The sequence below is a fragment of the Podarcis pityusensis genome, assembly GCF_964106645.2.
Source record: "Podarcis pityusensis genome assembly, chromosome: 1".
Classification (NCBI taxonomy): Eukaryota; Metazoa; Chordata; class Lepidosauria; order Squamata; family Lacertidae; genus Podarcis; species Podarcis pityusensis.
Window position 1 is genome coordinate 1523269 of NC_138028.1, and position 26318 is coordinate 1549586.

At 52.3% G+C, this 26318-nt stretch overlaps 1 protein-coding gene across 8 annotated transcripts in view; it reads left to right on the top strand.

Moving 5' to 3' along the window:
- Positions 1-22917, top strand: part of RGS3 (regulator of G protein signaling 3) — a 75326-nt gene extending 52409 nt beyond the window's left edge. For 4 of the 8 annotated variants that reach the window (XM_081012224.1, XM_081012225.1, XM_081012223.1 and 1 more), the window contains 6 exons: positions 7755-8443; positions 14735-14833; positions 17928-18029; positions 18777-18838; positions 19836-20002; positions 21551-22917. In XM_081012224.1, the coding sequence (XP_080868350.1) occupies positions 7755-8443; positions 14735-14833; positions 17928-18029; positions 18777-18838; positions 19836-20002; positions 21551-21736 (1305 nt within the window). In that variant the 3' untranslated portion in view covers positions 21737-22917. Of the gene's footprint in view, positions 1-7754; positions 8445-14734; positions 14834-16112; positions 16226-17494; positions 17638-17927; positions 18030-18776; positions 18839-19835; positions 20003-21550 lie in introns of those variants that run through there. The other 4 variants (XM_081012221.1, XM_081012222.1, XM_081012228.1 and 1 more) reach the window with 4 other exon arrangements.
- The last annotated feature ends 3401 nt before the right edge of the window (positions 22918-26318 follow it).

Genomic DNA, 26318 nt, shown 5'->3' on the forward strand with positions numbered 1-26318 from the left:
TTTGTCTGTTGAGTGTTATGCAATGGAAAAACATTAGAAGTTACGAACATCCCATCCGTTGCTCACCACAGAAGTCACTTCTGCTCCCATTCCAGTCCCTTAACGCACCTTGCATAATTTTTGTTACAAAAACAACGGCCGTGATGCAAAAGGGACAGATGAGGTCGCAGAAAAACAGAGCGTCCCACAGCCTGTTGCCAGCTGCCCAGCCTAGACTTCAGCCGCCCAGCCGCTGCGGAGGGTGTTGTTGGTTGTGCACTTGCATTTGTGGTGGCATCCGTGGTTCTTCCCCCTCCTCATTTAATGTCCCCCAACAACACTGTGAGGTAGAGTAGGCTGAGAGGTGGTGGCTGGCCCCCAGGCTCACCCAATGAGCTTCATGGCCAAGTGGGGGAGATTTGAACCCTGGTCTCTCCCAGGTCCTGGCCCAACACTTGAACCACTACACCACACTGGCTCCCAGTTTTAACAAGGCAGTGCAAGAGGCGGTGAAATGCCTGGGACTAGGAAAAGGGGGGCTGTCCTTGTGAAATGTGAACAACTTGAAGGGTATGGAAATCTCTCTCCTAAGACCTCTGCCGTTTCCCATGTGGAATCAGAGTTGCATCATCATCATCCTCATTGGCCTCGATTGCGCTCACTGGAAAGATGTGGATGGTGAGATTTCCATTCCACCTTAATGTCAACATGTCGACAGTGACATCTTGTGTTGCCGTGGGCATGTTTGAGGGCAAAGCCATCCATGGGCACCCACTGCAGCAGGAGGAGAAGGAGGAGAAGGAAGGTGTTTACATGCCAGAGTCCTCCTTCCCCAAAGACCCAAAGGCCACTGGCTCCCGGTGAGCCACTGAGGCGTGTTGGAACCTGACCAGCTCTGTTTGCTTCCGCAGCCGGAGCCTTGTTTATTGGCTTTTGAGCCTCTCGTAATGATAGGTGAGTCCATGGTGCAATTAAGCACTTCAGCTGGCTCAGAGGAGCCAGGAGCTGGGTGGACAGGAAGGGCTGCTGTCTCAGCCGAGGGATGCTGCTGCTGCTGGGTAAACATCTTGAGGGGAAGAAGGCTCCCCGCCAGCTCTCTGGCTGTGAAAGAGGGGCTGCCCAGCTCTGAGAGCAGCTGTGGAACTGCTCTAGATGTTAAATAAGTAGAGACTGTGGGTGTATTCCTCTGTGTGTGTGTATACCGATAAGTGTAAAAGCGGTGCTTCCTGGTCTATCCTATCTTTACCATCACTCCCTAGGAAGCTGGGGAACTCTCCTTCCTTAGAGATTGTTAAGCAGAGGTTGGATGGACACCTGTCATGGATGCTGATGGCATTGGCAGCAGGTTGCCAACCCCGGAGCCCCCCGGACCCTTCCAACTCTACGGTTTTATGATCAGGACCAAAATGGCCCACAGAACCATGGGATAGTTGGTAGGGATGGGAGGGACACACTCCCACATGCACACCCCCTTGCACAATTCAGATGCCGGGTTCATCAGTGGATGGGTGGGGGAATGTACTTGCTGACCGACACAGAACACATTTTTCAGCCTTCATTTGTTTATAATTTCTAAACATGGAGGTTGCTGCTAATTTAAATGGCTTTAGGGTTGGGGAAAGAATTCGGCAAATCCGTGGAATAATTGTTGTGTTCCTAAGGTTGTTTGAGTTCTTGTGAGATGTGAAAAGGAAGACAACTGTGCAGCCCTTTGCAAAACATCCTTGGGCATGTCCAGACGTCTCTCCCTTGCCCCTCGCTGAATCCCCCCTCCTCCTCAGTATTTCATCACCTTCTCTGTCAAATTCAATGAGCAGGGATGGATTAATTGGCATGATTAAACAGACAGCGGCTTAACCTCCATTTGAAAAGCAGAGCCCCTGTTAATTGGACCTGATCTCCAGGAAGATTCATGCTTTCAACTAGCCCACTAATTCCTGCCCCGCCTGTCTGTGGGGAGGAGAGTGCCCCCCCCCCCCGGTTCAATGATGACACAAAGCAGCCACAGACCAGCCCATAGCCCAGTATTGGCCACTGTTGGGCTCAGGAGCGATGGTGGAGAGATCTGATTGTGTTTCTGTAGGGAGCTGCCTGATTCACCTTTCTCAAGCCAACATAAAATTGCAGTTCCCGCAAATAGTAAGATGCAGTTCTCCAGCCAAACAATATATACAGAATTGCATTGTGTTGGGGTGGTATAGCTTGCAAAAATGTGTATATTAAAAATGTGTGTTTATTAATGGGAAATTTGCATTAAAATGCTGGTGGATTTTTACAGTATTTTTTTTAAGCGAATTGCTGCAGAAATGTGGGAAATATTGGCAAAATGAAGAACATTATTATTTAGTTGCTTTTTTGAAAAGATGAACTCAAAGCAAATTACAGAAACGAACTTTGATACAAGCATAAAAACCAAGCTTAACACTCGCAATAATATACAGAAAAGAGCAGATCCAGCTCAGGCCCACTGACAGGCTCTGCCACCTGCACTCTTGGGAGCCAATCCTTCCTCCTCTAAACCTGCTGCTTATTTTAGGTTGTTGGGCTACTGGGCATCAGTCAAACTCTTGCGGAACTACAAAAAATCCCAATTTGCCTTATATTCCACTCTTGTGTACATCATTTCTTAAAGGCACCGTGGCAGCCCATACTTTTGCAGCAGTAGCAGCAGGTTAATGCTGGGCTCTCAGGACTTTGCAGGAAGTGAAGGGAATGGCAGAGAATTTCAGTGTGGGGTTAAAACATCAGGTGCCAGGGCAGACGGTGCCTCAAAGTCACTGTGGGGAGCTCCCAGCTCCCATCAGAGTTCCTCCTCCTCCATTTCCTTATTATCCACTTGACTTTCAGAAGTGTTTCCCCTGTTTTCTCTACAATTCAAGTGGAAAGGGTAGTGCATTTAGTTGTATGTCTTGGGGAAAAGAAGCTCCCATCTCTCTGAGCAAATAGGCTTCTAATGCGTGTGTATAATAAGACACTAAATCAGAAAGGAATTATTTTCACTTGCTTTTCAAAACAGCAGCTGTAAAACATTGATTCTCCAGATCCTTAATTGATAATTATTTTCAAGTATACCTGTATGCTAATCTGAGGTAGTCATAGTAAAAACAGGAGCAAGGTGGTCTTTAATCTGGATTAGTTCAGCTAATCCACTTTTGCCGGAATTTTTCAGACTAGGTTTGGAAGTGCCGAAACTGCTGCATGCCCGTGTGTGGCATACTGTCTATGCAGCCTTAAAACCACAAAAACCATGGTGCAGTGCAAGTGCATGTGCAAAAACTGTGATACCCGTCATCTCTAAGTAGGGGAGCCTTTAACTGGAGGCAGCATTGAAAAAGGCAGCGTAAATGGAACCAGCTGCTGCTCAAATGGGGGGCAGATTTTCCATGGGAATCTGCTGCTGTTTATCTTCCTGACTGTATATGCTGCAGTGCTGTCATATAAATGATTATCGGACTATCAGTTAGGACTTCATGGCTACTGGATCCAGGAATGGGTCTTAGACACACACACACACACACACACACGTGTTTCCGTCTGCCCTGATTGGGAGAGGCAGGGAATCTTTTCCCTGTTGATAGTGAAGGTCACTTTCCGCCCCCTTCCTTATTGTCAGGTACAAGAAGCTCCCGGGAGCCCCAGAAGAGCCAGAAATAGATCGACAGGCTCTGAGGATCACTATCTGGGGAGCCGCAGCTTCTGCTTCTCCATTAATAACCGTAGAAGGCTTGGCCGGCTGCACGGAGGTCTCCGTGCCAGAGCCTGGCCTGGGGTGAGACTGCTGGGTGCTGCCAAAGGTGCTGCTGTCATTGTGGTTCCTTGCGGGGAGGGGAGGGTGACCTGTAAGAGCAGCAGGCTGGAGAAGAGGGGTCCTGCCTGGGTAAGTGCTTCTGATATATAAGGTCAAGGAACCCAGGAGCTGGGGGCTCATTCAGGCAGGGGGCAGGGTGGCTCTTGCCCCATTGCTGCCTGGCAAGTAAACATTAGCTGGAAGCAGAGCAGTCCCTCCTCTTGGGGCAATGCTGGGAAGACAGCACACTTTGTAGCTGGGGGTCTGCAGTGGACCGGCACCCACTTCTTCACGCAGAGCCCCTGGGCTGCCAAGTCTTGGGGCAGGGGGAGGTTGGACTGGAAACGCCACTGGGCAGATGGGCACTGCTAGGAAAGTGAGGAGCTTCTGAAATACTCCAGCTTCTCTGGATGTTGAGCTTTTTTTAAAAAAATAATAGACTAAAGGTTGTATCCAGTGTGAGTTATATTCAGAGTAGACCCAGTCAAATGGATGGAGATGGCCAGTGGGTCTACTCTGAGTAGCACTCACACTGGTTTCAGCCCCGAGTTTTGGTCAGTCTTTTCTTGTGTCCTTCTGAAGTGCTGCTGAATAATAACAATAACAACAACAATAATAATCTTATATGCCGTCCATCCCCCCCAGCCAATCTGGGCAGCTTCCATCAAATTAAGATACAGTCAACCAAACATTAAAAACTTCCCTATCCAAGGGAGGGGAGTTGATGCCCTCAGAGCCTCCAGCATTTCAGCTGAGAGATGCACCACTTTGAGAAGCAGTTTTAAAAGTAGGATATAAAAATGTAAATTGATGAAAGGAAGCACTTGGCCACATTGCACTAATGTTTGAGTATGTTGATGTTATTTAACGAACACAGTGGGCTGCCTGGCTTAGGGGATTTTATTTGTTTTGTGTGTGTTTGTCTATTTAACATTCAGGAACCAGGGGCAGATTAGCCCAATGTTGCCTACTCTGCTGATGGGAGACTTTCCAGGGTCTGAGGCAGATGTGTGTGTGTGTGTGTGTGTGTGTGTTTGTGTGTGTGTGTGTGTGTGTGTGTGTGTGTGTGTGTGTGTGTGTCTTCCATCATTACTTGCTGCCTGCTCCTTTTTAACCAGAGTTGCTACCAGGGTTTGAACCCAGGGATCCCCTGCATGCAAAGCGCCGTGATGCCCCTCCCTCAGTAAGCACAGCCCAGGGGATCCCCCACCACCACTGCCTCTCTGCTGGTGGAGTTGCCTGGGTGCCACAAATGATTTTTGGGCTCCATCCCTTAAAGAGCTGCTGTGGAGAGGCAATGTTAGGCAGGGACAGCTGATCCTCCCTTGGAATCATAGAACTGTAGAGTTGGAAGGAACCCTGAGGGTCATCAAGTCCAACCCCCTGCAATCCAGGGATTTCCACGCACAGTCTCATGTCCAATTTGAAACCATACTGGACCCTGCTTAGCTTTTTCTTCTGGGCCAAAGCCCCCACCATCCAGGCTAGTTTCAGGACTTGGCAGCTGGTCTTAAAGCTTAGGTTACACATGAGAGTCCTGTTTTTATTTTACTAAGTGCACATCAGGCACCAATTGTTGTATTCCACCACTGCACCGCTTGGCTTTCTGCCTGTGAAAGGCACACTATCACCAGATGTGTGCATCTGCAAATCAACTTCCTTGCTCAGCCAGGGCAAGTGACTCTTTGCCACCTGGCAAGACCCTGACCCCGCACCCCATTCCAGAATGCTCCTTTGTGTGGCTGTTTGGAGAAACCCGGAGAAGCCAAGGGAAGAGGGAAAGCAGCAAGGAGAGATTCCCTCAGACCCTTCCCTTTTTTTCTCCATCTCCATCTTCCTCCCAAATCTCTCCTGAGGAAGGAGTGGGGGGGGGGGGGCAAAGTGTTTTGAAGGGTCCTTTGCTCTAAGTTTGGGAGAGTGCAGAAACTTCAGGAATAGCTCCTGCTTTTTCTTAGCTTCTGTACACCCTTTGCGTCTGCCAGAAGATATTTGGGGAGGGGGGGGGGAATTGTTGTTGGTCAAAAATTACTAGCCAAGCCAAGATTTGCCTGTCCAGTAGGGTGCCTGGTGTTTGCCCATTGGCAGTGTGTTTTCCAGAGCACCCTCCTGTGACCCTGAAGAGCAAGCAGGCGGAGGCTCCTTCTGTGCAGGCACGAAGCTTCCGGGGTCCAGCTGCAGAGGTGCCCTTGCTCTCTGGCCTAGGAAGCTCTCCAGCTCCTGCAAGTGCCACTCCTGTTGCTTGCTAGTCGCTGGGTCTCATGAGTGGCTCTGGCTGATAGAGCAGCTTGCGGTGCGTGACGTGTGGCCTGGAAGAATTTCAGCTGCCCTCGCTGCTGACAGTGGTGCTGTGATAGCAGGCAGCCTCTGTTTGTCTAAGCTGGTTGCGCTGACGTCAGGGCTGGGCAAGCAAGGAGCAGGCCAACCTGATTGAATTACAGAAGGATCGGCCCTTGGCTGAGGAGTGGGGGAGGCAGAGAAGCTGCTGGCCGCTTCTTCTAGCCAGGCAACAACAGCCGACCCCACACATGGCTGCCAGGCTGAAAAGAGGATTAGACCATTCTTGCATCATGCAGGCGTCACTAGTTGCTAACCAGTAAAGAATGGAGCTTCAGTCTCCAGAGGCACTCTACCTGAGTCCCAGGCCCTGGGGACAGATAACTGGGAGTGGGGTGGTGGTTGCCTAGTGCCCTGCTTGTGAGATTCCTGGAGGTGCCTGGCTAGTGGCTGTTAGATACTTCTATTGGACACCAAGATGGCCTCTCAGGCTGACCCACCTTCGGGGCTGCTCTTCTCTTCAGGGGAGCTGCTTCCAGGCCTGCAGGCTGACCGCCTGGAGAGTGGCCACACCTACTCTGCACATGCCCAGGATAAGGGGGCAGGGATCGGCCTGTCCCATTTTCCCATATGCAACTGAAAGGGCTGTAACACATTTTGGGAGCATCCCTTTTGCATGCAGGAGGACCCAGATCCCAGCCGGGTAGGGCAGGGAAGAGAGGGCAGCTGCCAGTCAGTGAAGGCAGAGTGGAGTTAGGTGGACCTACCTGCCTGTCAGTCAAGGGCGGCTCTTTGTTTTGTTTCTGGAACTTGCATCCGAGGAGACCCCTCCAAGGCAGAGACTGAGGCTCCTGATCTTCTCAGGAAGATCTCAGGCACATCTTTAGCTCTTCAGGCCCTTTGTCTGAATTTGCAAGGAATTTAATGTAATCCCCCCCAATATTTCCCAGTCCAAAGGCACTTCTTCATTCCTGTTGGGCCTTTTTCCAATGGGGCAGCCATCCCCCCAAAGAGCGTTTGTAAAATGCTCTTGTGCAGCCTCTCCTAAGGACTGTGGGAAAGCAAATGTCTGCACATGTCTTGGACTGACCATGGCCCCCACCAGTAGACCCAGAGGGCCCCAGCCCACCCTCAGGAGCCTCTGGTGAAGAAGGGCTCTCAGGTAGCAGCAAGTGATGAGGAAGGGGCCTCTGGCTGTGGCTGGAGCAGAGAAGTGGGAAAGAGACAAGCAGTCTGACTTGGCCAAAGGTGGCTTTCTTATAGATTGGCATCCTTTCCCCCTTTGTAAAGGATCTTGGGTCCCGATACAGCGGAACACATGGCAAGCGAAGGCAGGTTTTTCTCTGCCCCAGCTTCCAAATGTGCTGGGACTTGGGGTGGGCTGGGTGATCATAGTTCTGTAGGTGGTCTCTAGAACAGAAGAGGTTTGCTCCCTTCCCAAACAGCAGCTTTCCCTGGACTCTTTGAAGGAAATGGACACCTCTTGGGGGTCACACGGGTGGGTCTCCAGGCATGCCAAGCCCCTCTTCACAGAATTGTAGACCCCTTGCAATGCAGGAATCTCAACTCAAGCATCTGTGATGGAGCAATCCATCTTCCTGCTGCTGCAGTTTTAGACCTGAGCCCCTCTGCCCCCCCTCCTGGTGCCTGCACTACCCCTACCCCCAGCATGTGGCTGACCCTTTTCCCCTCTCTACTTCCTCCCCTCCCTCAGATGCTCGAGCCAGAGGCTGCAGCACCAGGGGCCTTGCCCTCCACAAGGGAGGACAGAACAAGTCCCACGGCCCACGCCATGAGGGAGGACTCGGTGGAGGAGACAATGGCAGTGCCCCAGGACCCCCCAACAACAGGATCCAGGGAGAACGGGGGCCCCAGCCCTGGGAAGCACAAGGAGGAGGAGGAGGGGACCAAAGAGACCCATCTCAGCCCCACAGCCTTCGCCATCCCCAAGCTGCGGCTGGAGGACACAGCAGCCATCGCCACATTTGATCTTGATGGCCCAGCAGACTTTGGGGAGGAGGAGGAGGAGGAGGAAGAAGAAGAGGAGGAGGAGGAGGAGGAGGAAGACGAGGAGGATGAAGAGGATGAAGACAGCCACGAGGCCTACTTGAGCAGAGGGGAGGTGAAGCGCTGCAGCATGTTTGAAGCCTCGGCCGGCGAGCCACCAGCCTGCAGCCTGAGTGCCCAGAACTCACTCCGGCGGCGCACCCACAGCGAGGGGAGCCTCCTGCAGGATCCGAGGGGCGGGCACTGCTTCACCTCCGACACCAGCCTCAACTACGCCGAGGCCCAGGGCCCAGGCACCAGCTGGACACTGCCATCCCCCCAGACACTCAAGAAGGAGCTGGCCAGGAACGGGGGCTCCATCCACCAGCTCACCCTGCTCTTCGTCGGGAACCGGAAGGTAGGGCGCGCAGAGGGATTGTCTGCGGGGAATCTGGGGGACAGTGGGGGTGCTTGGCATAGGGGCAGAAGGTGTTTTCCTCAAGAAAGGCAGGCCCTGGGTTCTGGGGTAGTCTCGCAGCCCCCAGCCGCTGCCTATACCACCTCTAGGGTAGGGGCAATTCTGGCTCCTGCTAGTTGCCTCAGGCAGGGGGTCGCCTTCTTCATTGCTGTCCTTTCATGGCTCATTTGCCGAAAGAAAGCTAACCAAGTGAGAGTTCAGCATTCTGATAACCTATTATCTTTTTTAAATGTTTCTAATCCTTAAGACAGAGAAGAAAGGCTTGTTTCTGCCCTGCAGATGCAATTCCTTTCCCAGGGAAAGCCAATAACTGGCACATTTGGGTTCAGTCCTTGTGCTGCTCAGACCTAAAGAGCCCTAAGGTCACATGCAGCTTCCAGCCAAGACAGCCTTCTCTGCAGCCATCTCCAAGCGCCAGGAGCACCCATAAGCCTGGTGCACAGTCTGGGAGTCATTCTGGACTCACAGCTGTCCCTGGAGGCACAGGTCAATCCTGTGCCCAGGGCGGCTGTCTACCAGTTCCATCTGCTGTGCTGGCTGAGACCCTACCTGCATGCGCACTGTCTCGCCTGGGTGGTGCATGCTCGGTTATCTCCCGCTTGGACTACTGCAATGTGCTCTATGTGGTTCTACCTTTGAAGGTGACTCAGAAACTACAACTAATAACAGAATGCGGCAGCTAGACTGGCAACTGGAACCTGTCATTGGGACCACATAACACTGGTCCTGAAAGACCTACATTGGCTCTCAGTATGTTTCCGAGCACAATGCAAAGTGTTGGTGCTGACCGTTGATGCCCTAAACGGCCTCAGCCCTGTATACCTGAAGGAGCGTCTCCACCCCCATTGTTCAGCCAGGGACACTGAGGTCCAGCACTGAGGGCCTTCTGCTGGTTCCCTCATAGCGAGAAGTGAAGTTACAGGGAACCAAGCAGAGGGCCTTCTCAGTAGTGGTGGGGCACCAGATGTCCTTTGGCCTTTTGTTGCACCCATAACCCTGGAGAGGTCAAACTGAGCAATGCTGCCCAGGATGCCGGTGGGCAGGGAAGCTATGTGCTGCTGCTGCTGCTGCTGTGAGGTTCTTCTGCGCTTTGTCCATTATTGCTGCTGCTGTTTTGTGATTGGTCCATCTGCTGCAGCTCAGCCTCCTTGGAGCCCCCGGCCAGGAACTGGTCTGTATCTAACCTGATTAGCTGCAGGAAGCCTGGCTTGATGGCAGCTGCAGGGCTGAGGCTGCCTAGTTCTGAATTCCTGGTGGGGGCTCTTATCATTTGCTTGCCCAAGATGCATGCGTGTGAGCACATGCTTCACCCCTAGGTGACCCTCCTGAGAGGCAGCTAGAAGCTGACTTCTGCTCTCCGGAGACAGGTGGCTTGACAGCACATACAAGTGGAGAAATGCAAACAAGTCCTTAGAAAAGTATTTCTTTGGAGATAATTTTCTTCTCTCCCTCTTCCTCCCTCCTCCCCACAAAAAGCTGCCTGGGACATGGGAGGGAGAGGTGAACTGGCCAGGAGGCCACTTTCTTTCAGCCTTTTGCACAAACTGTTGGTTGGGAATGTGGCAGTGGGGTGTGTTGCTGGAATGGCTTGACAACCACCATCACCCTCCTTTTGCTTACAGAATGTTTGTTTACATTCCAAGGCATCATGGGGGACAAAAAGGAACAGCCATTTTCCAGTCTGTTTCATAAGGATGCTGTTTGCAGTTTTTGTTTTTGTTTTTTAAAGTAATATTTATTGAATTTTAAAGGGTTACAAAAAGAAAGAATTAAAAAACAGCATATTTAAAAAATACAAAACATCACATCACGATAATAAAAAGAAAAGAAACAAGAAGAAAAGAAAAGAAAAAAAGAAAAGAAAAAATACAATAAATCTTCCCATAACTTATCTTTCATTTGCTTATTTCCTTGACCTCCTCACACCTCCCTTTTTTGTATTCTAGTTCAATTAACTATTTCAGCAAATCCTTTCCATCTTTTCCAGTTTTTGTCCTCTATCTTAATACAATGTAACTTTACTTTCCCTCCTTCACCATTTAGCAATCTATTTTTCCTTAATCCTTTATAGCATTTCTGCTAAAACCACATTATTTCATTCCAACATCCTTCTAACATTCCTTAATTTTACAATGTTTCTGTAAATAAACTTTAAATTTCTTCCAATCTTCTTCCACCAACTCCTCTCCCTGGTCTCGGATTCTGCCAGTCATTTCCGCCAGCTGTTTGCAGTTTTTGACCCCACTTTCAAAACCTCAGAATGCCTTCTGCGATCTTTCTCTATCATCCTCACAGACAAGTCACCACGTTCTCCCTTTCACAGATAGAGAGGCTGAGGCTGAGAGTGCGGCTTACCAAAAGCCAGCAAATCCACGACTAGAACTAGGACGTAAAGCAAAGTTTCCTAGATTAGACCCACCTAGACCAAAGGTCCCCTGAGCTCCAGTTGCTGGTGGGCACCCAGGGGAGAGGACAACGGCCCTCACATCTGGTTGGCTAGTGGGCGAAGCAGGGAATCTGGAGAAGATCTAACCCCACCCCCCACCTTCCACCCCACCCCCCGGAAAGATCCAGTCGCCAGCACTGTGAGCAATTGTTAGCTCAATGGAACTCCCACATTGAAAGGCAGTCTGCCTCTGGATGCCGTTGGCTAGGGAGCAGCAGCAGCAGGGGCAGGGCCTTTGCTCAAGGGTAGACCGTCTGCCTAGCATGCGGAAGGCCCCAGGTTCCAGCCTCATTGGCATCTCCAGGCAAAGTTGGAAGAGCCGTTGCTGCCAGTCTGTGTAGACAATACTGATGGACCAATGGCCTGGCTTAATATAAGCTGCTCCTTGTTTCCTTGATTTCTGTTGGCATGATGCCTTGCTTGGCTGGGGACTTCCTGGTGGCAGGGGGTGGAGGGAGGAGGTTTCTCCAGAGGAATGCAGAGGTCATGAAGGCAGATCTGCTCTCAGCTGCTTAGACTGCAGGCAAGGGGGTCTTATGGTGGCCCTTCTCTGCTCCTTGACCTTCAACCGGAAAGAGGCAGTTGCAAAACTCCTGGTCCTTGGCAGGGGTGGAGCAAGGGGGTGCAGACCACTCTGGGTGTCATCCTGAGGGGGGGGGTGACATTCGGCACGCCCCCCGCCCACGACTCCCAAGGCTACAGCGAGCAGCGGCTGCAATGGCAAAGCGGTAGGCTTGGGACTTGCTAGTGCAGGGGGTGGTGACAAATTTTTTTTCGCACCGGGTACCACCTGACCTTGCTACACCTCTGGTCCTCAGCAGCAGCTCCTGCCCACCTGGTTACCAAAAACCCCCTTCCTCCTTACCGTAGATTCTGGTGGATAAGACGACTTTTTAACCCCGGAAAATCCTCTAAAAAGTTGGGGGTTGTCTTATACGCCGGGTATGGGTTCGCTGGGCAGCGGCAGTGGGCGGCGGGTTTCGCGCCGGGAGGAAGCTGCCCAGCGATGCTAAGCTGGCTTCGCTGGGCAGCTTCCTCCCGGAGCGGAGCCCGCCGCCCACTGCCGCTGCCCAGCGAAGCTGCCGCATATAAGACTGGGCGTATAAGTCGACCCCCCAAATTTGAGGGGTTGACTTATACGCCCAGTCGCCTAATATGCTGGAATCTACGGTATTTCTCAAGCCAAGAGTTTCCCATACTGCGAGGCTGGGCTCATGGTGTGTCTTGGCTGCCTCCTGGAGGTCATTTCCAGGATGGCTTTGGGCATTCCAGATCAGCCCTTCCTTGCAGGGAGAGACCAGAAGGGGCTCATCTACACAGGGAGGAAGCCCAATGTGGATTAGAAGCTGCTTCTGCCTCAGTTTTTTGAGGGGTGGCAGTGGGGTTCTCCACACCAGGTCCTCATCATCCATCTGTCAGCCTGAATGTTTTCCCATCAAGATTTGTTTTTCCCAGCTGAGGGATAATCCAGTATGGGAATTAAAACCAATATAAAATTGAATGTTGCCTTGGAGGGGGTTTACATAGGTAGTACCACCTATCCCCAGCCTCCTATTTTGTTTCTGTCATGTTTATGGGTTGTTGGTTTTTTTTTAATTTCAAAGCACTTTCCCCCCAAAAAACAATTCTTTCTGTGTGTGAATGGGCAAGAGCAGCGCAGGCTTGGAGTGTGTGTGTGTGTGTGTGTGTGTGTGTGTTTGTGTTAGAGATGAGCCATTTTCCCGGCAATTATTGGACAGCTTACATCGAAGCGACCAATTTTCAATTACTCAGTCTGCAAGATCCTGACACAAAGCAGGGCCTCCCATTCCCTCTGTCTGTCTGTCTGTCTGCCTGCCTGAGAAAGGGCTCAGAGGTGCCTTCTCCAGCCTGGCTGTTCCGTGCCCTCTTTGTAAGTTGCTCCTCAGCAGGCTGCCAATGGGGCTGTGGGCAATGCACACACACACACACACACACACACACACACGCATATATTTCATTTTTTCACCTGCTCATTTGTGCAAACCTGGTAGATTGAAAAAGCTATGTTTTAGACATAAAAAGGGACTGCTTTGCCCACTGTGGAATATGCATTAAATGCTGGCTTTGCTGGAAGTTTGTTTTGCAATTCCACATCCTTTTTTTCCCCCTTTTCCTTTTAAGGTGCAAGTGTGCAGGCAACCAAATACCTGCTTGCACATCACAGCCTCCCAAGGCAGACTGTTCCACTGTCAAATGGCTCTTACTGTCAGAAAGCTATTCCTCATGTTTAGTCGGACTCTCCTTTCGTGTAAATAGAGCCCATTGTATTGGATCTTACCCACCATAGCAGCAGAAAGCAAACTTGCTCCATTGTTTTCTTTGTCCCTTCTCCCCCAGCTGGTTTACATAAATGACTGGAATTCTCTCTTTCTCTCTCTGTGTGTAAACTGCACAATTCTGAAACTGACTAGATAAAAAGAAGGACCCGTCTGCATTTCAAGCCACTAATATGTCTACAGCCACTGCTAAGTCATTCTTCTCAGTTTGGATTGAAACTGGGTAGTGTGTGGGTTGGGGAACAACACATAGGCGCGCAGGGTAGATAATGGACTGCAGTTTGCACGCAGCTTCCCAAAGCAGAGCAAATGGGAGTGTGCACAGCACACAGCCTGGTTGGAAGCCCCCCTCCCCTGTGCTGGTGAGGGCTTGCCCCCTTTCTGTCGGGCAGCAGCAAAAGGAAGATGGGCCCCCAAGTGCTCAGCTGCTCCCGCCTGCCTTTCTGCCTCTGCGTGGAAGCAGAGTCTCTCCCTTTCTCCCCTTCCAACAATGGGAGGAAATGTGTTTGGGGCAGGCTGCTTCTTGGAGTGTCTCTGCCAGGGAGGGAGACGGCCAGGCCAATAATCTCCGGAAGCCTCACCTAGCAGGGGAAGGAAGCTGCGGGACCCTCCGGCTCCTTGGCTGGGGAGCCCATTCCCACGGGTGAGCGGAAAGCGAAGGGTGGGGGAAGGGAGGCAAGTGACCAAGAGAGAGAAATTCCTCAGCAAATTCTCCTCCTGAGCTGAGCGTGCAAAAAGGGAGGATTTATATTCTTCCCAGGTTACAGCCCAGTGTTGGACACAACGGGGCTTGCTTCTGGGATGAACTCATACCCAGCCAGATGGGCGGGGTATAAATAATAAATGAAAAAATTAATAATACAGAATTGGGTTGCCTCCTATTTCAGTATATTCAGTGAATGGTTCTTTTGGTTACTGCTACTTATTGGAGCTGGAAAGTGTTGATTTGGGGGCAAATGTTTAATTCATCCAGAAAAGCTGCTGTTTCTATTGCGTTTTGTACATTTTGTACATTGTCACAACTTCTGCCGCAGCCATAAAACGTGGAGGAGGGGTGTTGCAGGAAATGGTTGCAGAACAGCAGGAGCATAAATGCAACAGAACACCCTATATAAAAATGGTGCTCTTTCTAAGTGAGCAATTAGCAAGAATTTCATTCCCTTTGAGTAAAAGGAGTCAGAGACTTGCTGTGCTTTATAAACCGGAGAGAAATTAAGGGAGAAGACCATTTCAAAGAAAAGCTTGCAGTGATTTGGTTCTTGCGTTGTGGTTATTGTTAGAGAAGCAGGAAGAGGAGGAACAGAGCAGGGAGCAGAGATACCCCACGGCAAAGGGTTCAGGGCTCAGCCCTTGGTCTTTGGAGGTGGCAGGAGGATTCCAGGGTGGCTCCCCTCAGCTGCAGCCTGCCTTCAAGGGGCGTCTCACTCCCCAGGGGCGTCTGCTTACCTCCCACCCCCTCCCATCTCATCCCTGTCCTTCTCTCCCCTGCAGCAGCAGCAGCAACATGGGCACCTGCTGGACCCCGACTGGGCCCTTGACCGAGGAGTTTCTTCTCGAGGGGCCTGCAAGAAGACAAACAGGAACCTGTAAGTTGAGGGAGGGGAGGGAACCCATCTCGGGAGGGGGCTGAGGCCAGACCCAGAGTCCCTGCCTGGAGCTGGGGAGGCCCCACACCAGGCAGGTAAAGCCCTCATGTGCCACTTGAAACAGACGCACACCCGTGTGTGAAGATTCCTGGGAGCTGTAGTTTGATAAGGGGGCCAAGAGCTGTTAGGAGAACCTTAGCGCACTACAATTCCCAGGATTCTTTGTGTGTGGTGTGGGGGGTGTTAATAAGAATGCTTTCAATACATGATATGGCTGTGACCCTGGAAACCCAGATCCCAAGCTGTGGTGGGCTCCTTTGAGTGCACTCAATAGTTATTGGGGAGTGAGAGGCAAACGGTTATTTCTTTTACTGTTCCTTTCCATGGAGCTGGGCTGGGATGGGGTCACTTTCTGCATGCTCAAGGTATCCTCCGATTATTCCTCACATGTTCCAGGGCTAATTGCATGTTCATGGATGGGGCTTGCTTGCTCACTCCTGAAGGAAAAGTGCTCTGCTCGTGCTCAGAAGCCCCTTGCGTGGGGGCTTCTTCTGCCAGTCACAGCAGCCACAGAGGAGGCGGTTTGCAGGCCATCCACACCAGTCCCCACGCCTGCTTCATGTAGCCTGGCCCAGAATGAGACCCTGGGTGCTGGGCAGCCTGGGTACAAAGTCAGAAGCAAGAGCTCTGCTTAGTGCAAAGGCACTGCACACTTTCCCCAAAGGGGAGGGATGGGCAAGGCAGACAGACAGCCTCTGGGTCCCTATGGGGATTTCCCCTCTCCTGGCCGGCCACACCCTCTTCATGCAATCTAAGAATTGTGGTTGGGAGGGGTCTCAAGGGTCATCTAGCCCAACCCGCTGCAATGCAGGAATTGTAACTGAAGCACCATCTTTGTTCCTGGGTGCTACTCTTGAGTAATCAGCACTGGGTTGCTGCTCATCCGTTGCAGCCAGCTCTCATTTGTTTCATTTTTACACGAGAGATAAAACAGACGAAGACGGCAACTGGGGTCGTCTATCCCAAAGAGGGGATCTGAACCCAGGACCGCTTGAAGCCCGCCTTACACTCTGGCCCTGAAGAAGTGGGGCGGGGCATCTAAATCAGCCCCTCCTCCTCCTCTGCAGATGCGGGCAAGGCGGTGGGCACGGGAGGGCTTCAGGAGTCCCGCTGCGCATGCTCGAGCGTGGGGAAGCGTCTTTGCGAGGCGCTGCCGCGGGGTGTCGCTCTGGGCGCACTAGTGGAGACGCGGCGGAGGGGAGGATCCGGCGCCCCTTTCTCAGCCCGAGGGTCCGGGGAGGGAGAGGGCGGGGGGCTTCAGCTGCCTTTGAGGTCTCCGCGCATCCAGATGCATCCCTCCGCGCGGGGGGTCGCCGAATGGTACTTGGAGAGGTGAGGGCGGCAGCAGCAACCCCACCGGAGCGCGGGAGATGCGGCTTCCTTGCGAATAGCAGGAGGGCGTGCGGCTTTATTTTGAAAGTACCGGGAAATATTATTTTGAAACGGGCGTAGGGCGCTCAAGGATGCCTGCGGGCGGGACGCCCTTCTAAATCTGCACTCTGCATTTGCTCAGGAGCGCTCTCACCGATTCCCCACGTTGTTGGCTCGCTGGCATTCCAGTCATTGAAAACGGAGTTGGGGGCGACGGGGGGCCTGGGCGCAAATCCTCAGAGCTGGACTCTTGAAATCAGTTTTGGGGATGAGACGAGCCCCCCCGGCCCCACCTCTCGAAAAGACCCGGGTCTGGAAAGGACGTGGGGAGATCAGCTCAGCTCGCCATCAGTCAATCAATCAATCAATCAATCAATCAATAAAATTGGGGGGGGGGGGTTCCCTTTCAATTAGAGCAAGGTGATTGGGGGGGGTGCGGGTATGACGCTTAATCTGGACATCCGCTGCGTCTCAAGGGCGACCCAATATGACCCTAGTCATTCATGCACGTGGAGGTAAATGCAGGTTGGATGGGAGGCCAAAAAGGGATGGTGCTTCTTGCGAGAAAGCTGCCCCTTTGGGAGGGTGGGCTACCCCTTGCCTTGCCCCTACGGTCGTTAACCTCCCCGCGAACCAATCGGGGCGAAGGGCGACCATCGCAGGCTGCCCACGAAATCCCTTCGGAGTAGGGAAGGCGCGGTTCCGTCCCGGAGTCTGCGGGGAAAGGGCCCGTCCGCACTGCCCTTTCTGAGCTTCTCCAGGGCGCCTTTAACTCAGGGCTGCCCTTCTTGCGGCTGTCCCTTGTGATGGGTGCTGGAAAGGGCGCCTCTGGGAGGGCCAAACTGCAGCTCCCGCCAGGATCGCTCTGGGATGCGCGCTGGGGATGCTTCGAGCGTGTAGTGTGGATCTGGCCCGTAAAGAAACGGGAGAGCAGGCTTTGGGCTGCGGGGGTCGCAGCCTCTCCGCTCCCCCCGTGAAGAGGGCGCCCGGACTTGGCACAAAGGTCGCCAAGGAAGCCGCGACCTTCCCCTGATTGACATTTCCCTGCCTCCCCCCCCCCCCCGCGCGCCTCCTGTTTAACCCTCGGCGCGCCAGGAGCTCTATAAATAGCCTCGCCCCGCCCCGGCCCGAAATAGGATCCCTGGGCGGCCCTGGCACGTGCAGCCGCTCCCCTTCCGAGGGGCCGGCCGGCCGGCTGCAGACGCGGCTGTGCTCTGGCTGCGCTCCGGCTGCTGGCGTCCCCCGGAGCGCCCGGCCATGCCCTTCTCCCGCGAGGCGGCCCTGGCGGTGGAGCTCCACGCGGAGATCCTGCGGGGCTCCCGTGGGAGAGGCGGCGTCACGCTCAGCCTGCAGCGGAGACACACCTTGAAGGAGTACGTGGGACACCCCCGGCGGCTGCTGAAGGAGTGCGCGCTCTTTGTGTGTGCTCAGGGGCACTCTTGGCCCTGGCTGGGAAGCCTCTGCGCTTACGCGGAGGGCGGTGTGCTCGCTCGGAAGACTGCGGAGGGTTGGATTCCTTGTCGGGGTTTGCGGCGTTGTTCCTTAGCAGGGCGCCCGGACCCCTCCTCCCTGCCCTTGAGGACAAAGGAGCTGGGCAGGGCTTGTTCCTTTGCTTCCACCCAGCTTCGCTAACCCCGCTGCCCCTTCTGCTTTGCATCTCCAGGGCCAAAGACATGAGGACCCGGCTGGGGATCTTCCGAAGGCGGAACGAGTCTCCTGGAGGCCCTGCAGCCTGCAAAGCGGACAAAGCCCTCAAGACCCTCAAGTAAGGAAGGGGGTGCTAGGTGAGAATAGGCTTGAGGTGTCTCAGGGGTGGTCCCAGACCCCTCAGAGGTGAAGCCAGGCTGGGACATTGTCTCTGAGTTTCTCTTCCCAGCACAGAACTTCACCCACCCAGAGCAGAAGCTGCACTTGAGGTCCCAGATGGAGAACATTCCTGGAGCTTTTTCTCCTCTTCTGGCCCAATCCTGCTCTTCCATTTGTAGCAGTTATATCCTGGGTGGATTTCCAGCATCTTTAGACTGGAGAGGGTCTGAGAGGGAAGTGACGGAAATCCCTGCACACACAAGAGGATTTGTGCTTAAACACATTTTGAACAAATGCAAAAATCTGTATTTCCCAATTTTTCTTTGCGAGAAATCTTTTTTAAAGCATGTGTAGGATTTTCAGACAATTGCAGGTTTTAGCCTTGCTTTTTGAAATCCATTAATTGGTGTAAAGCTTGGAAGGCTGCATCTTGGAAAAATGAATGTTGGCTACTACAGTATAGTAAGAGGAAGTTCAGCAATGTCTGTGTTTTGGGAATGGGGGGTGTTGTTTAGTAGGGCAGAATCAAAATGTAAGCTACTTTCATGTATGTTAATCAAGCAGCATTTGCCTTAAAAATTTAATTTACTTAAGTTTGTGGGGGGGGGGGGCTTAATCCTCTGGGGAAGGGGTTTCCCTTTTCCCTGCCTTGCAGCTTCTCTTTCCTGCCAAGTGACTCCTCCCCTCATTTTCTCCTTCTCCTCAGGCCAACTCCTGAAGAAGCTCTCAAGTGGGGAGAGGCCCTGGAAAAACTGCTTCAGCATAAATGTAAGGCGGGAGGAATTTTGCCATTTCTAGCTTTTGAGAATCACTTCAGTTTCAGAGACACAGAACCCAAACTCCTGAAACATCTGTGACTCTCAGATATGTGCAAAATCTTGTTTTTAAGTGGTACCTGCAATTCAACCCTCCCTTTCTCTGACATTTTTAAAGCACTGTGGAGATAACAGCATCCAAGGCTTGGCAGGGTGTGTGTGTCTTTGTGTAACTCTGAGGGCGATGCTCCTCCACTCCCCATTGGCTGCTTTCACCCCCAGATTGCTCTACCCGGCCAGTGGAATCCCACTGGTGTTGCCTGGCACAGAGGCAGAGCCCACTGGCTCATCTGACACATGATCTCCTTCTCTTGGCTGGCAGTGATGCTCCCACAGTCTTGGCCAGAGAGAGGCTTTGGACAGTTTCTGCCCTCTGAGATTCTTTTCCAAGCTGGGCGTGTTGCAGTTTGTGGGGAACCTTTCTCTGTGCCATCCTTGGATTGTGGATCTGCTGTTTGGTGTTAGGAAATGGTTGCACCTACAGGACTCTCACATTTTACCCTTCTGGTGCCTGAAATGCGCTGCTGGGGGAGACAGGCCTGGTTCAGCCTGCTGTGCCACCTCAGAAGAGGCTTGCTGGTTTAGACCCAAGGTCCATTGAGTTCAGTAATCCGTGTGCCAGCCAGGTGCCTTTGGCCCTTGCCTTCATCCCCTGCGTGTCTGGTCTTTAGAGGCAAACCACTTCTGGCTATGCATCCCAAGAGTTGCCCTTTCCTATTTCCTTAAGAGCAGGCGTGCCCAAACTCAGCCCTCCAGATGTTTTGGGACTACAGCTCCCATCATCCCTAGCTAACAGGACCAGTGGTCAGAGATGATGGGAATTGTAGTCCCAAAACATAAGGAGGACCGAGTTTGGGGATGCCTGCTAAAGAGGAAGGGGCCAGAAGGGGAAGGCTGCTGGCTCCTGCCCCCCCCCCCCCCGGCCTCAAGGCTACTTTCTCCCTCTCCAGATGGTCTGGCCGCCTTCCGTGCCTTCCTGCGCACCGAGTTCAGTGAGGAGAACCTGGAGTTCTGGCAGGCATGTGAGGACTACAAGAAGATCAAGTCCCAGTCCAAGATGGTGTCCAAAGCCAAGAAGATCTATGCGGAATACATTGCAACCCAGTCTTGCAAAGAAGTGAGTGAGTGGCCGAGTGGGGGGTGGGGGGTTGGCAGTCCAAGGCCTGTTGGTGTTGGCTATGCCAAGGTGCAACGCAGACCAAGAGGCTCTGCCAAGGTCTGGGGTGAAATGGACACCTGGATGAAGGATTTTGAAACTTAGCCTTGAGATTTTGCAGCTCAATGCTTATCTTGCGTCCGGCTGATGAACAGGCTTAAGACAACGCCAAAGTACTAGGCCACCCGACCTAAGACACGTCTTTAACTGAAGCTTGTCTATGGGCAATGCTTACAGCTGGAGGGGAGCAACTCAGGTCTAGGTTTGTGCCAGCAAACTGCCTAGAAACTCTCTCCTCCCCAGCAAAAACTTGCTATCACCTCTGAGGGGCCTGTGAAGACTCTTAGAGAAACAGCTCTGAGGCGAGCAGGGCAAAGCCCAGTCTGGTAAAATTCTCAATTTGTGCCGGTTTCTCTGTCCTGGCTGCTCTGCAGAGAGTTTGGGAACTTTCCCGGGGATTGTGTTGGAGAGCCTGGGGATGTTCTCCTCGCCTGACCAGAGTTTCCATTTGGAGAAGGGAATGGCTTCTGTTTAAGTCCATGGAGCTGATGATGACTCCCAGGAGAAGGTCTGCTGGCTGGTCAGCTGCTTGGCAGAGGGGGAGACGATCTAGTACAGGGGCCAGCAAGGTTTATCTTGCCTGGGCCGGATCAGTCCCACGGAGATCCCTCTGTGGGCTGGATCACATGTGCGCCTGATTTTTGGCATCGCGGAAGCAAGTCCCTGTGCCGTGCTGGTTTAGCGCAGTGCGTGAGCGGGCGGCATGGCTCGGAGGCCGGTCAAACGACCTCTGTGAGCCGCTTCTGGCCAGTGGGCCTTAGGCTGCTGACCCCTGATCTAGTAGCTGGCAAGAGGCATTAGTGGGATGCCTTTGCCGTGCCTTTTGCCCACTGCAGGTTCAGAACAGGGATTTGTAGCTTTCAGGAACAGGCAGCATTGGGAAGAGACTGTCTGCCATGGGCACTCTGGCCTCAGCTGCTCTGCCTTATTTTAAAAAGAAAATCCCAGCTCTTTTTGCTGCTGGAAGGGATCTCTAGGTGTATCGGCCACGCTTCCCAAGGGGCTGTGCTGCCCCCCCCCCGACCATTCTTCCAACCAACCAACCGCCCTTAACATAATCGGAGCTTGCTGGATGAGGCCAAAGGGCACCTATCCTGTCCAGCATCTTTCTGTGGGAAACCCTTGAGCAGGATTTGAACACGAGAGCCTTCTCCCCTCCTGTGGTTTCCAGCAACTGGTATTCAGAAGAATTGCTGTTTCTGACCATGGAAGTATAGTCATCCTGGCCAGGAAGAACTGTGAGGGGAGAGAGACTTTGTGTGCTGATCACAGCTGTTTCCACTTGCCTCCCCCCCCCTTCCCACCCCCAGTGATCAGCACAAAGTCTCTCTCTCTTCACAGTCCTTCCTCTAGAAACAGCTCCTTTTCTCTCTCCTGAATATGCCCTCCTGCTATTGTATTTGAGCTGCAGTGGCTGAACGGGGACTTTCCTCCCTCCTGCTCTTGTAGGTCAACCTGGACTCCTACACCCGGGAGCACACCAAGGACAATATGCAGAGCATCTCCCGGAGCAGCTTTGACCTTGCCCAGAGGCGGATCTATGCCCTGATGGAGAAGGACCCCTACCCTCGCTTCCTGCGCTCAGAGTTGTATTTGGACCTCATCAACCAGAAGAAGCCCAGCCCTCCGCTGTAGAGACGGCCTGGCCGGCTTCTGAGGGGAGACTTGTTTCTGGGAGGTGTATGTTTACATGTGATCTGCTGCCTTTCTGGTCGGAGGCCTGCCTGGACAAAGAAGCCACCGCTTCCTTCTGGAAGAGCCGCTTCCCCCCACCCCTGGGGTCAGACAGCTCGGCCTCCTCATTCTCTTCCATCCCAGGAGCTTGCTTTGTCTCTCCGGTACGACGACGTCATGGTGACCAGGAGCTGAAGGCTGGGGGTCCCACCAGACCACTGTGAAGTTCAGAGCTGTCTTCCCTCCCCCTGCTGCGCCCGGGGGCTGTTGCAGAGGGGCCGCTTTCTGAGCCTGGACCCAGAGGGAGTTTGTGGGGTGGCAGACAAAGATGGCTCCTCCTTCCAAAGAGTTGCTGACAAAGGGACTTGGCAGCACTTGGGGGAATTATCGCCCTTGGCACGTGGGCATCTCTGCTCTCGATAAAGAACTCTTTCTTCCTCTTCTTCCTCTGTCTCGTCCTTCTCCCAAGAAATGCTCAAGCAGCCCCCTACTGCTTCCAGTTGTCATCTGTTCCCCTATTTATTGAAATCATCTAGCTGGATGCTCAACAGGTTGTGTGCATGACCACTGCTCAACTGCCTGTTGAGTTTTTTTGTTTTTTTACTTCCAAGTGCAATATTATTAATATTATTACTGTTTTTGTTTATGTGCCTCTTCTCTCCCCCCCCCCCCAAATCTCCCAGAACTTTGCAGTGGAGCGAATGTGCCTAAGTTCTGAGTGTGTCCAGCATCTCTGACGATGCTAATGACTGACGACATCTGCTGTACCTGCAGGCAGCCGAGAGATCTGTAAGAAGAGGGCTAAGGGCAGACTGTGACCGCTGCAGTCAACACACAGAGATGAAAGAGTGCTGTGTGAATGGGATGGTGACTGGGCTGGTTGGGCCTCCAGAGGGGAGAGTGTGCCTGTATGTGTGTCTGCGTGTGTGCGAGGCCCCTGCTTGCCCATGCTTTGGTCCAGGAAGTCCCAGCTGCCTCCTCTGGAGGAATCTGCTGGATGGACGCTTGGCCAAGGGCCTGGTTTACAACTGAAGCCCATCTCTGCAGGTAGCTGTTAATGTTGTGCTGTTGTTTTAAAACCCATCAACTTCTTTTTTTTAATGTCATGGCTATTTAGGATAAATAAAGAGAGAATAAAAGTCCTTAGCTTCTTTTTTTCCTTCCTGTTTCTTCTTTCCCAAGGCTTTCCTTCCAAGCAAAACTTTGTCAGAGACCAATCTGGGATGGGCTTCTTAATTTAGAAATTGGTGTCTGCACTTTCCCTGAAAGGAGGGGTGTGGTTGGGCTATTGGCTTTGGGGAAATGGCACCATTGTCTGCCTGCCTTCATCTCAGCTGTGCAGAAGGGCTCTTGGTGGCTGTCAGTCAAGAGCGCTGGGGAAATCTGCAGCAAAGGATGTCCTGAGCAGAGCTCTCTTGAGGCTGCCAACCAGCCCACTAAGCCCTCGTGATGAGACTTTGTTCCATTCTCCCTGCCCCAGTCAGTGAAAGTTGACCCATGGGGTGCGGGGAGGGTTCTCCTTCACAAGCACGTTCCTTGCAGGGAATGCACTTGTACAGCAGCACTTAGCAGGATCGGGCCCTACCCATCTACTGATATCTTTCAGTGAGGTTGGTGATGGATGGGGCGTGGTTTGGGGGAAATGGTCTCACAGGCCAAATTGGACCCATGGCATGCTGAGAGTGGTCCATGGGCCAGGGTTTCCCCACTTCTAAAGATAGAAGGAGGGGGTCTCTGGGACCTTCTTTGTTCAGATGCCTTTGAGCCCCTGCTTGGTGTCCTGAGATGTTAGCTCTCTGGAGAACGGAGGAGTCCAACCTCACTTCCATTTGGGACAAGAAGGCTCGGCTGGGCTTCACTCTCAGTCTTATGCTCCGAGGGCCTTCAAGCTGAAGAGGGCAGCTAGACTTGAACTCGTGTCTGCCTGGGGCATTTTCTTCACCACTGAGCAATTGGCCCCTCTCTGGCGCTCTCCAAAAGAACAGCAAGAACATCTCAGAGCTGTTCTCAGCCACTTACTTCGTTTGGACAAAGTGCAGGGAAAATTTCATTTCATTTTCCATTTCCTCCGACCGCATTTTTTTTTTTTTTAAAGTCCGAGTTATTTTTAGGGATTGCTGTGAGCAACAGGCCCGCTAAGCAAATAAGAGCTTCACTTTTCTTTCCTTCTGCAAAATGTGCACAGTGGGTTTTGGCAGGAGGAGACCCGAGATGGGGCTCCGTCCTAAGAAGAACATTTTATGAGGCCCCTGAAGGATCTCCCTGGCCTTAATTATAGCAAAGTTAAAGCCACGCTAATTGCCAGCACCACCTCAGCTTTTCCAGCTCCTGACGCTCAGAGCACTTAGTTCTCCCTCAGGGCCTGCGTCTGGGTAGAAAACAAAAAAGTGGCCAAGGATGATGCCACCTTTGGGTAACATGTTGGGGGGAGTGCAAGCAGGTCGGGTGAAAACTCCAGAATTGTAGTGCTAGCAAAATGACTGGTGCATAATTTGTGTGGGAAGGAGGGGGTGTGTGTGGAAACCTGGGATTCTGATGGAAGCCAGGTAGCTGTCTTCAGTTGCTTATCTAGTTGCATTTAATGCAAGTTCCCATTTCACAGATGAGTGAGTGAGGCCAGTTAGTGAGTCTCCCCCTGAGGTGGTTCTCAGTGTCTCCCAGATTCCAAGTCCAGCTTCTCTACACTCTTGGTCACAGCCTCTCTGGTTTCCCCTAGGATAGTTGAAGCTCTCCACTGCCACAGAAGGAAAGGACCTGAAGGTGAGTAAGCTACCTGGGAAGCCAAAGGAACTGATTTCTCACTGCCTCCCCCCCCCCCAGCCTCAGACAGGAGTAAAATAGTGGCTGAAAGGGGGGGAGGGAGACACACACACACACACACACACACACACACACACTAGCTCTGTCTGTGAAGCGGCTCAGGTGTGGAGCCACCAGGTCCTCATCATCCAAATGAGCCTGAACTTCTTCCCACCAAGACAGGGTTTTCCCAACTGAGGGATGACCCAGTAAGAGATGTAAAACCAATATACAGGTAATGTTGTGATGTGTTTTTACTATTTTTTTGTTGGAAGCCACCCAGAGTAGCTGGAGCAACCCTGTCAGATTATTATTATCATTAACCTGAATGTTGTCTGGGGGAGTGGGGCTTTTCACATGGGTGGCACTACCTATCCCCGCCCCCTATTTTTATTTTATTATTAAAGTTTCCCCCCCCCCCAAAAAAACTGCTGTAACAGACAACAAAAGCAACTGATTTCTGCAGGAGCATCATAGGCTTGGAGGAGAGTTTAGAGGAGCCATTTTCCTGGCAATTATTGGACAGGTTATAGAGACATGGCCAATTTTCAGTTACAGTGGTACCTCTGGTTATGTACATAATTCGTTCCGGAGGTCCGTTCTTAACCTGAAACTATTCTTAACCTGAAGCACCACTTTAGGTAATGGGGCCTCCCGCTGCTGCCGCGCCACCGCCACACGATTTCTGTTCTCATCCTGAAGCAAAGTTCTTTACCCCAAGTACTATTTCTGGGTTAGCGGAGTCTGTAACCCGAAGCGTATGTAACCTGAAGCGTATAGAATCATAGAGTTGGAAGAGACCACAAGGGCCATCGAGTCCAACCCTCTGCCAAGCAGGAAACACCATCAGAGCACTCCTGACATAGGTTGTCAAGCCTCTGCTTAAAGACCTCCAAAGAAGGAGACTCCACCACACTCCTTGGCAGCAAATTCCACTGTCAAACAGCTCTTACTGTCAGGAAGTTCTTCCTAATGTTTAGGTGGAATCTTCTTTCTTGTAGTTTGGATCCATTGCTCCGTGTCTGCTTCTCTGGAGCAGCAGAAAACAACCTTTCTCCCTCCTCTATGTGACATCCTTTTATATATTTGAACATGGCTATCATATCACCCCTTAACCTCCTCTTCTCCAGGCTAAACATGCCCAGCTCCCTTAGCCGTTCCTCATAAGGCATCGTTTCCAGGCCTTTGACCATTTTGGTTGCCCTCCTCTGGACACGTTCCAGTTTGTCAGTGTCCTTCTTGAACTGTGGTGCCCAGAACTGGACACAGTACTCCAGGTGAGGTCTGACCAGAGCAGAATACAGTGGCACTATTACTTCCCTTGATCTAGATGCTATACTCCTATTGATGCAGCCCAGGATTGCATTGGCTTTTTTAGCTGCCGCGTCACACTGTTGGCTCATGTCAAGTTTGTGGTCAACCAAGACTCCTAGATCCTTTTCACATGTACTGTTCTCAAGCCAGGTGTCACCCATGACACCTCGGGTATGTAACCCGAGGTACCACTGTACTCAGCCTGGAAGCTCCTGACACAGAGCAGGGCCTCCCATTCCCTCTGTCTGTCTGTCTGTCTGCCTGCCTGAGAAAGGGCTCAGAGGTGCCTTCTCCAGCCTGGCTGTTCCGTGCCCTCTTTGTAAGTTGCTCCTCAGCAGGCTGCCAATGGGGCTGTGGGCAATGCGCACACACACACACACACACACACACACGCATATATTTCATTTTTTCACCTGCTCATTTGTGCAAA